We start from the raw sequence: 11,413 nt of genomic DNA, 5'->3' as shown, positions 1-11,413 counted from the left end.
TTTTATTTTGTTGAGGGTTTTGACAGATTTTATTATTCTTGATGTTTTATTTTCTAAACGGCAATTTTCTAGGTTGGATGTTCTTTTCATAATTTTAACTGCAGTCATTTTATTCGGCAGTGGGATGATTTTATAGAATACATGATTTAAATTTGTGAATTTCAAAAGCATGGTTTCGGTCATTGCTTATTTAGAAAAAAATCAGCAAAATTTTAAAATGAGGAGACGTTTCAATTGGTATCAGAACAAGGGTCCTGCATAGAGTTGTGCCACCGCCAGCTTCTACAGCTCACTCTTCAAGCCTCAAGTCTGTAAGTTTTATAGTTTTAAATATTTTTAATGATATCATCTAAATGTTTACATTATATACGTTTTACAGTATATGTTTATCTGTCGTTAAGTTTTGAGATTAAACGCTTAAAAATTTTATGCATGTTACGACATGAAATGAGGAATTAAATGATTTTCATGCATGCTGTCTTTGTGGTGGAATTAGACATGATTAAGAATTTGAATATTGGGCGTTAAAGAGGTTGAAAATGATTTCACTATATCATTTTTGGGTTAATAGTAATGATGTTCTACTTATGGGTCATAAGTTAATCTTGTAAATTATGTGTGGGGACCCGGACGCTAATCATGTTCTTAATCATCATTGGGACTAATTAATCAATTATAAAAAAAACAGGGTCAAAATTTTTTTTTTAAAATGTGGAACGTAGTGAAATAAAACGTATATACATCTCAGTATAAAAGTACAAGTCCTGTACCACATACATTTATTCAACTAAGGTTTAACAGCTAATATCACGTGTCTAACCCTATCTCTAATCCATGTCCGGAGCCTCCACTCTAATCACGATCTCTCTTCATCTTCTCAACCCTGAACATGTCCCACCTGTTGTCATGCACACATACAAAACAAGACAACAGCCGGATAACTCCGGTGAGAATAAATCCCAGTATAAACAATGTAAACATGCAATCATATAAAAACATATACAAAAGCATATAACAAATATCATTCACATGCAGCCAATCAACAAACATGAATGATATAAAACTGTAAATCAACTAGTCATCACAGACTCGACTCAAACAACGCGTCATCTCAGACTCGACTCAACTCTAACCTAGGGATCCCAATGTCTGGATATTGATAATTATATCGAATCTCAGTCGATAGGAATGAATCAACCCTAAACGGCATCGATATAATTCATATATCCAGTGTCTGGGCGAAATAGCCGCAGAATTGACGAATCAGTCAAGAATTAAGCGAATCAGCCAATAACTAGACGAATCAGCCAGTAATTAAGCGAATCAGCCAAAGTTTAGACGAATCAGTCGATAACTAGACGAATCAGCCAATAACCAGACGAATCAGCCGGTGACTAGGCGAATCAGCAATGACTAAACGAATCAGTAGTCAATACATGCAGTGGCTATAAATCAATAGACTATAAACATCAATCTCATCAATTACAAATATCAATGTAATAAACTAAGTATGTGATTTAGGGAGACTCGAGTCAAACCTCACTCGAGTTGTGCAATCCCAACTCAACATTAATTTATATCTTTCTTTCTGATACTCTGACTCTGTCGAAGTCTCGAACTCAAAGCCTGTCAATACTCAATCTGACAATAACAATATCGAGGGTACGGTATCAATACACCACTCAAATAACACTGGATATAATCAGAATTCAATCAAATTCTGTTTCAACAGCACAACGTCATAGTCTCAATATACCCAGCAATATCATCTCAGTCAGATATCAATTCTAACATCTCATAATCGGTAACAATTCAATTCTGATATCAAATCGATTCCAGAACAACTCCGAAAATCGTAACAATTTCATATGGTATTTATTCTTCAGTCCGGTTTCGATTATACGATGTCTAACATGACCAGAACATCATATAAGAATCATATCAGATTTTGACAATACCATAATTTCAAATCATATCAAAACATAGTAAAACTTACGTCCAGTTGTAGCCTACGTCGATAGGAACTCAATACCGAAGTCGGATTCAAAATCAGATAGACGGATTTCTCACAAAAGGCGTAAGGATTTTTCACTCTTTCCTCGGCCCTTTCTCGATTATTCTTTCCTCCCCTTTTCTGAAGAAATCGTGCATATATATATATATATATACACATACACTAACATACAAGAAGGCAAATGGCACACCCTTTAAGCAACACGTCTCGCGCATATGCGCGACATCAACCGGCGCATATGCGCGAGACCTTAAGTCTCGGCGCATGTCTTCACAACTTCTGGCGCATATGCGCGACACATTTCCGCGCATATGCGCCCAACTCTCTGGACTCGGCATTCCTGAATACACCTGCTCGCGCATATGCGCGTCATGTCTCGCGCATATGCGCGGGACTTACTGTCTCGGCAATCACCCCAAATACTTGCCTCGCGCATATGCGCGCCCCTTCTCGCGCATATGCGCGAGGTGTTCTGTCCTCGCGAAAGATCTTCGCATGTGCGTGATGCCTACTGGTTTTCAACCTTTGTTCATGATATCCCATGTCCTCTTCCATGTCATATCATTCTCAATCCATAATTCAATCTTCTTTTCGGATATCCTAATCTGATCCGTTTCGTCTATACTCTCATCAATTAATTAACGAATCATTTTAGATTAACAACACCTCAAATCTCGGGCATTACATTATGAATGCTTTTGGGGCATGTAGGTTTTCTAAGAAAATGTTGATGGTTCGTGGTTACTAGTTGCAATAATTTTTGAGGATTTTATATAAGAAATAATGATTCGAAGACTACGACAATCTTTAGAAGTACAAAATGTATAACTTAGGATTTTAAGTATTGATGGAAATTTAAGATTTTGTTACGGGAATTGAGTTCGAGATTAATAAACTTAAAATTATTTAACTTCATGTTACGGGAAACCTATAAAATGGAATTAAGAATACCAAGAACTTACGGGTAATTGTGAAATTTTTGGTAATTAAGGACCAAGTGGATAATTTTCGAGAAAATTAGGAATTTATTTTGCAATTATTAAGAAATTTGGAGACTAGTTCAGCAATAAGTGGTAATTGAATAGTTTAAGTGATAGAAATTTTCAATGATTTAAGCTTGAAGGGTTAATTAGAACCTTGAAATATTTGAGTTATAATGTTATAAGGAATAGTAATCAAGGACATTGTAGGATAAATCAATCTTGGGCATGAAAATTTAAGCGTTAGTGAAATAATGCTGTGTAAAATTAAGAATTTAAAGTGATGACAGTTTAAGGTAAAGTTGATCAGTTAATTAAGTTATAAGAGTAGACATTGATTTAACTAATTTTTGGGAACTTTACTTGATGTGTCATAAGTTTTAGCAATGATTTAACAGTTAGGATACCTTTGCTAGAATTTAATTTTGATGGTTATGTTAATCGATAGACGCATGTAAAGGTTGAGATAAACACCTTGCTTTCAGAAATTTTTGAAAGTCATTAAGAAATTTGGGACTATGCGGTTAGGTGTGTTGGAATTAGGTTATCTAAGTCTATTTGAATTGTGTAAGCTGGAATCTCAAGTTTATGGGATAGGTGTCTATATGAAAATTTTGGGTGAAATAAAAACAAAAGGGAATTAGTTGTGTTCAACATAAGTTACCAATGGATGAATATTGATATTTTCATCGGGTAAGAAATCTAAAATCTTGATATGGGAGTTCTAGAACTCTATGGGTTATAAGCGAAGTTTATTAGAGTTAGTTTAAAGCTACCATAGGATAACTTATTAAGTTTTATACACTAGAATTAATTAAGCATTATGAATACGTAAGAATGCGATATTCGTTCCAATGAGGAAATTCCAAGGGTCTTAGGCCTCAACTATATCGTAATTGAGAAAGAAATAGTTTAAGCATATAATTGATGCTATAATAATTTTATTATTTAGGTAGAAGATCGGAATTGTATATTTTGGGTTATATGGATTAACACTATTCGAATTTAATATTTGCAATAATTTGATATTGGGGATGTACTTGTAAATAGTTAAGTTACGTAGTTTGGTGCCGTAAGGTAAAGATTTCAATTCAAGGATCTTAGGCTAATATTATTAAGAGATCGAGATAAGGTTTAACTTTTAAGTGTATTACCGCAGATAGAAGTCGATTAGTAATATTTGGTGCAAAGATCTCTTAAGTCGAAATGAATAAATGATAATGTAATAGGTTGGTGAATAGCTTGGATATAATATAAAAAAAGTAAAGTGCGATAAGTTTGGACTGCCATTACTAAGATTAGGAATTGTGAGAAAGTCAGAATTTCGATGACATAGAAAAAATAGAACTAATCCACCATAAGTCGTTTCAAATTACGATTAGCAAACTGAGGATTTCTGTAGGCAAAATAATTAGGATTGAGGAGACATAAGGACTAACACTTATTTTATCAGAGTAGCGCAGCGGAAACGTGGAATATTGGGATACCAGAATTAGGAGTCTAAACTTTTTGTTTATCGAGAATAAGAGAATTTCGGGGACGAAATTTAATTTAAGGGGGGGTAGATTGTAACGTCCCGAAAATTTGAAAGTCCACGTGAACCACATGCATGCAAGTTATTAAATTTATTTGGTATTATATTAAAATATTTTAAAGCATTAAATGCATGTTTATTTCATTAATAAGTGTTTTTAATTCATGGTTTATGTAAAATTCATGCATTAAGAATTTAAGTTACATTTTGCGTTCGAACAAGAAATAGAGACCAGTTATATTTAGGAAAAATATTTTTATTGAATTATTAATTTTAATTAAGTAATATAGGGTGTTTTAAGTGTCTTTTTCAAGAAACGGCTCTTGGTTGAGTATTTTTACCCGCCGGCTTATATTTTTAGGCGATACAAAAATTTTAGTGATTCGGAGGACTTTTTGAGGGCTCGGGCAATATTTTCAAAAATGTGCCTAAAAGAAATATTTTTTGAGAGTGTTATTGGGCTTGATGGGTTTATTTTAGTTCTTAATGGACCCAAAACTATTTTAACCCTTTAAATTTTAATTAAGGACCCATTAGTGTATTATTTTATAGCTTAAACTTAATTAACAAAGTCCTAAATATATTTTATATTGAGATGGCCGCCCACCCCTTATTCCAGCAGCAACCAGCAGCAACATTCAGCCCCTTCAAGTTTAAAAGAAAGCTTCCTCCCCGTCTCTCTGGTTCACGTCCCGCGCCTAGTTCTTCGAGCTTTTGATCATATAAATGTTAAGGCACGATATGTATCTCCTTTTTCATCATTTACACCATGTAAATGCCTGATTATATATATATATATTTGCATGATAATTCGTTGGTCCCCTTATAGAATCACTTTTGTAAAGATTTTGAGACGTATATGCGTATAACTTGCGCACAACTCACGGTTTCTTGCTTTGGTGCGAAGGGCTGCAAATTTTATGCTGCTAAGGGTTGTACACGTCGATTAAGAGGGGGATATAAGGCTGGAGTCGAAGTTTTGTGGGTTTTAGGAGAGGGCCGAACGATATCTTGAGTCTTCGTGTGAAATTCTGTGTCACAAAACCCGTCACCCTCTGTTATTTCATATTATGCGACTCATAGGTTGGTTTTCTGGAAATATGTTCAACATATAATTTGTAGCACTCTGTGTTATCTTCGATTCGATAGCAAATTCATAATTTTCTGATAAGAAAATAGAGAGATATGATTTTTTTCGTAAAGCCGCACAAGCTGTGAAATTCCTATGTCACAAAACCAATCACCCTCTACTATTTCGAACTCTACGAGTTATTGGTTGGTTTTCTGAAAATGTGTTCAACATATGATTTGTAGCACTCTGTGTTGTCTTCGATTCGATAATAAATTCGTTCATAATTTTATGATAAGCAACGAGAGAGATATGATTTTTATCGTAAAGCTGCACAAGCTGTGAAATTTCTATGTCACAAAATTAGTCACCCTCCGTTATTTCGAATTTTGCAACTTATTGGTTGATTTTATGAAAATGTGTTCAACATATGATTTGTAGAACTCTGTGTTATCTTCGAATTGATAAAAAATTCGTAGTTTTCTGATAAGAAATGAAGGAAATATGATTTTTATCGTAAAATCGCTCAAGCTGTGAAAATTGTGTGCATATGCTGGAGATTTCCAGCAAACTTTGGGCTTGTTTCATGGGTTATAAGTGGTCTGGAACAGGTTTTTTAGAGGCTGGTCATGTAGGATTAGGTCACAATTTAAGTTGAGAAAATTTTGGTTAACTTTAGGGGTAATTCGCGTTAAAACCGGGACCCCGGTATAGGTTTTAAAACGAATCGAATAAGTTTTGTAATGGGCTCTTCTAAGAAATACTTTTAATATGTTTTGAGATGTTTTAAGGAGTTTGGTAAGCTTTGGGTCGAATTAGAGAGGTCCAGGGGTAAATCGGTCATTTTGGGTTTCCATGGGCAAAATAGTGATTTTGCACCCGGGGTGAGATTTTATTCCTGAAAGCGTCCCGAGCACGAATTTAACATGCTTTTAAATGTTAATGCATCATGATTATGATTTTTATGAAATTATGAAAATACGTTGCATGCTTGATTTTAAAGAAAATTTACATATATGCGTGATTTTGATAAGTGATAAAAATGATGATGTTTTTGAAGGATGCGAGTTGGTTGTGACTGACGATATATGTATACGATGATATGATTGGAGATATCGTGAAGGAAAACGCCCCAGAGGGAGCCCGTTTACGGGAGAAGGACAAGAGGGAACCCGACGATCGTATTTTTATTGACATGATATGATGATATGATAGGCCATAACTCAGTTGACGGGTGAGAGTGTCGCTGATGTCTCCGCCGCCCGGTACCATGGTTATACGTAGATGGTTCCATCGAATAGAGCTGATACGATATAGCTGATACGAAAGTCACAACTAATGAACTGAATTCGATTAAAGAAAATTTATACGTATATGATGATTATTATGAGACATATTTTGACACCTTATGCTTTTATACGATATGGTTACGTCATGCTTTAAAGTTAATTAACTATATGTTGAGTAAAGTATTTTTCACTCTTGCTTGTTATATATATGTACTTGCTATTAACGTTACAGGTGTGTTGAGTTTTTAAACTCACTAGGTGTGAATGATGCATGTGAGTATGTTGATTAGGAGACTGGAGGTGATGATGACTGAACGGGCGGAGCTGGTGGCGCACGTTAACCCGAGGGCCTTGTATTCTTCAGCAAAAGAACATGTTTAAACAACTTTTTAAATGGTTGATTATTTTATTTTGTTGAGGGGTTTGACAGATTTTAATAATCGTGATGTTTTATTTTCTAAACGACAATTTTCTATGTTTGTTGTTCTTTTCATAATTTTAACTGCATTCATTTTATTCGGAGTGGAATGATTTTATAGAATACATGATTTAAATTTGTGAATTTCGTAGGCATGGTTTCGGTCATTGCTTATTTTAAAAAAAAGTCGGTAGAATTTTAAAACGAGCAGACGTTTCACATGTCATAATCATGTATTTAAAAATAATCAAAGAAATATTTTAATAAAACCCTAGATTTGCATGCAGTCAAGTTACGTTGTTTGAATTTCTAGTTCTTACACATCGTGTTGACAAATTGTCATTCAGTCTGTTAGCATCATAAATATAACTACAATAGATTCCATTAAAACTTAATGAGGTCCATATTCACAAATTTGTTCAAAGTTCAAACAAAAAGGAATCACATCCTCAAATATCTTTTTGTGTTTGGTGGAATTCATAAACTCTTTAAAATATATTATAAAACTACATAAAAATCTTATCAAACGATATCACGGGTCAATTTTCTAAAACGGATCTCTAACTCGAACCAATTTATGAAAAAATATTATTTTTTATAATAAAAATATAACGTTTCACTTACAATATACATCAAATTTACTCATCTCATAGAAATAGATCTACCATAAACTACTTGAGTGCTTGTAAATTTTCAAAATTTGTTAGTTAAAAAATTTTGGAAAATTTTTTTAAGTCAAAAATAAATTGCTTGAAAATTTACAAAATGATAACATATTTTTTCAAATATTATTTAAATATTTTAAAAAATAAAAATATTCCAACAAATTTTAAACTTCGGCTCGAAATAAATATATTCAAGTTTGAAACTCGAAAAATTATTTTTTAAAAATTGAGTTCAGTTCGAATCAGGGTTTGGATTCGAGTTCGACACAAAAGATTTGAACATGTTCATGATCTATTCGAACTATTGCTAAAAAAATAATATTTTAAAGATTTGAAATCTATTTATTTAAAATATATTCATATTATATTAATAGAATATCAAGGCTCGTGAACTTTCAAATAATATAATTTTGACTCGAGTTCGACTAAAAAAGTTCAAATATGTTCATTTCGTCTCGAATTCGATAAATTCGAATATGAATCAAATTTTGTTCGATTCGTCTCGATTTGTTTACACTTATATTCTTAAAACAACATGTATCATATAAAAACTAATAAATAAACTATTTAAAATAGATAAATAATACTTAATAAAAACAAATAATCTCATCCAAATTCGACCTAAACAAAAGAAATTACAATAAACTATTTATTTGCTAAAAATCCAATAAATAAACACTAGATTAAAAAGAACAAATTTTCCCAAGAATTTCACCACTCATAAATTATAATTATAACTTAGATAAATGGTTTAACTTCTCAACCAAAAATCACCTCATTTTATTGTACATTAAAAAATGAATCAAAAATGCATAGAAAAAAGTAGGGCTAACAATATTTTTCAAAATCCTGCCCCATGGCTAATCACATTCAAAAAAAAATTTGATCCGAAATTTTTCGACCCGAGTTGTCGGAATTTTTTTACGTCTCAATTAATATCAAAAAATGGATCGGAAATAAAATCTTATCTTGAGAGGATTTTTGACCACACTCGAAATAATATTATTAATATATTTTATGAATAATTTTTTTTGTTACAGACTTTGGTCAATATAGAAATTAAAACGTTGACTTAATAATAGTTTTTCATTGAAATAATTGAATAGTAAAATCATTTATTCAAAATATTTTAAATCAATTTATTTATTTTTATGTAAAATAAGATATGTAATATGTCTTTCACCTGTTTAATAAAATTTATCCGATAATTTATAATTTATATGTATTTTGTAATTTAAATTTGAAATATTTTAATTATATTTGTACGTAAATAAAGGTTTTGTTTATAATTTTAATGTATGTTGCATTTTTAACATTTTACTCTTATTTATGTGTAACTAAATATTTTTTTTAGAAATATAAGTTTATAAAAAATATTTTTTAATTTTTTTAAAAATAAAAAATTATATTTTTAACAAAATCTTGACATGACTTTTTTCATAGGAATTTTATGTTATTTCGAACATTTGGATCCACACACGTGTCTAATACGATATCGAGAGAAAATAAAATATCCAATTCTCTTTACAACAGGAATAGTTAAGTGCTTACGGGTCATGTCACCACTAAGTTATCAATTCGGATAGGTTGGATTGTACTGAACAATAATATTATTTAAAAATTATTTAATCAAAACACGAACTCGAATCAATACGATTTGAATGTTTTTTTTTAAAAAAAATTAAATAAAATCCAACAAAAAATATATTTTAATTTAAATATATAATAACAAAATTTCTCTTGTATATATCATTTAAAATTGAAACTCTTATCATAAAAATATATATATTTAATAAATCAAATAAACAATATTTAAAAAATAAAAATATTAACAATAAATATTAAATTATGATAATTTATTTATAAATATACAGTAAATATTTATTTAAAGATAAAATATAAAAAAATATATGCAATATTTATTAATTATATTTATAAAAAAAATTAAATTTTTGGGTCAACATAACTCAATCCGATCATTTTTTTCGAGTCAATAATCGGGCTCAATTCGATCTAATCCAAACCTAAAATCTCAAAATCAAATCTGATTTTTTTTTTCCGGATTGAATCATGTTTCATTGATTAATCGTATCTGATTTTCACAATTGTCACTATCCAATTTCACACCTTGAAAAAAAAACAAACAAAAAAATCAAAAACAAAAACTTTCGCTAACCTCGTTTCATCTGAACTTTCTTTCACCTTTGACCATGGTTCATTCGGTTAATGTATCGCCCGGTCTTGAAAACCGGGTCAATGGCTCCAGCACCGAGTCTCGGTACTTGTGCGGCAGAACCTGAGTCCTCCCTCGCTTCGTTCGCACCACTGTGGACGACGGAGCTGCCTCCTCCAACCGAGCGCTCCTCCGTCAGCAACCTTCTCTCCCCCGGCTCAGCCGCCGCCACTTCTTCTTTCTTCGTGTTGTCTTCCTCAACCTCTCCAAACACCAACTTCGCTGCTACAATGAGAAGCGTTAAACTTTTCTCCGCCTCTTCATCACGGTAATTTTTACTGTTGACTTTAAACGCCCCTCCATCGATCACGGCGAGACCGAAAGAAACCCCGATGGTGGCACTGCAGGAACTGAGCCCCGACAAAGATTCCTCCATCTCCAGCGCCGAGATAGAAACCCCGACATTTAAGTCGAGAACATACCCTTTATTTTCATCAATTATCTCGAACTTGTCGGCGGATGATTCCTTCATCTCCGGCGAGCTCGTTGTTGCGGTAAGCGGCGGCACGGTGGTGATTATGTGCAGAATCTTGTGGAGATACATTTGGGATTTGGATCCACTTCTCATCGGGGTTTCGGAATAAAGGGAACGAAAGAAAACCGGATCACAGTTGGTGTGAATATGGAGAGGAGAAGCCATTGAAATTCGATCAAAGTACAAACTGTATCATTCCGAGAATGACTGTAGAGAAGATGTATAGTAGACAGAACTAAGTTGTGGAAACACAGAGTGAAGATATATAATTTTATTGGCGTTTATGCCCTCGGTAAATGTGATTATGACTATATGAAAACGAGTCGAAGTAGATGTGGCAACGTTGCAGCTTTCAATAATTTTCACTATTTTTTATATATTTATGGACCAAATTTAATTCAGTATGATATTTATTCACATTTTTTTTTTGTCAAGAACGTTTTTTAAAGGAGAAATTTGTAATCACTTTTTTTTTCCCTAAATCAACTTTTTCATTGCTCTCTACCCATCTAAATCTTTGTTTTAACTCTCCAAATTTCTAAAATTTTCAATAACATCCTTAATTCTTATAATTTTGGTACGTGGAATTGTTATACCTATCGAGCCTGTTTTTGAAAAAATATAGGCCCAAGACATATAGTTACGCAAGATTTTCATTCTATATACCATACTAAAAAGATCGTTTTTTTTATTTTATAAATGGCTCATCATGCTTCAGTATAATAAATTGAACAGT

The 11,413-nt window shown here is 32.2% G+C and overlaps 1 protein-coding gene across 2 annotated transcripts; it reads right to left on the bottom strand.

The window, feature by feature from the left end:
* Positions 1–687: 687 nt before the first annotated feature.
* On the bottom strand, positions 688–10,991 carry LOC142541588 (uncharacterized). Of its 2 annotated transcripts, none has more exons than XM_075648088.1 (2): positions 10,146–10,989; positions 688–898 (listed from the first exon to the last, which is right to left on the bottom strand). In XM_075648088.1, exon 1 carries the CDS (start codon positions 10,840–10,842, stop codon positions 10,168–10,170), a length of 675 nt encoding a protein of 224 aa, XP_075504203.1. In that variant the 5' UTR covers positions 10,843–10,989; the 3' UTR covers positions 688–898; positions 10,146–10,167. The 2 variants fall into 2 exon arrangements, with proteins under 2 accessions (XP_075504203.1, XP_075504204.1); XM_075648089.1 differs by lacking the exon at positions 688–898 and adding an exon at positions 948–1,641 and having other exon boundaries at positions 10,146–10,991.
* Between the last annotated feature and the right edge of the window lie 422 nt (positions 10,992–11,413).

This window comes from Primulina tabacum, chromosome 4 (assembly GCF_025594145.1).
Source record: "Primulina tabacum isolate GXHZ01 chromosome 4, ASM2559414v2, whole genome shotgun sequence".
In the NCBI taxonomy this organism is placed as follows: domain Eukaryota; kingdom Viridiplantae; phylum Streptophyta; class Magnoliopsida; order Lamiales; family Gesneriaceae; genus Primulina; species Primulina tabacum.
The sequence above is the reverse complement of the archived record's forward strand: the minus strand, read 5'-3'. Positions and strand labels throughout refer to the sequence as shown.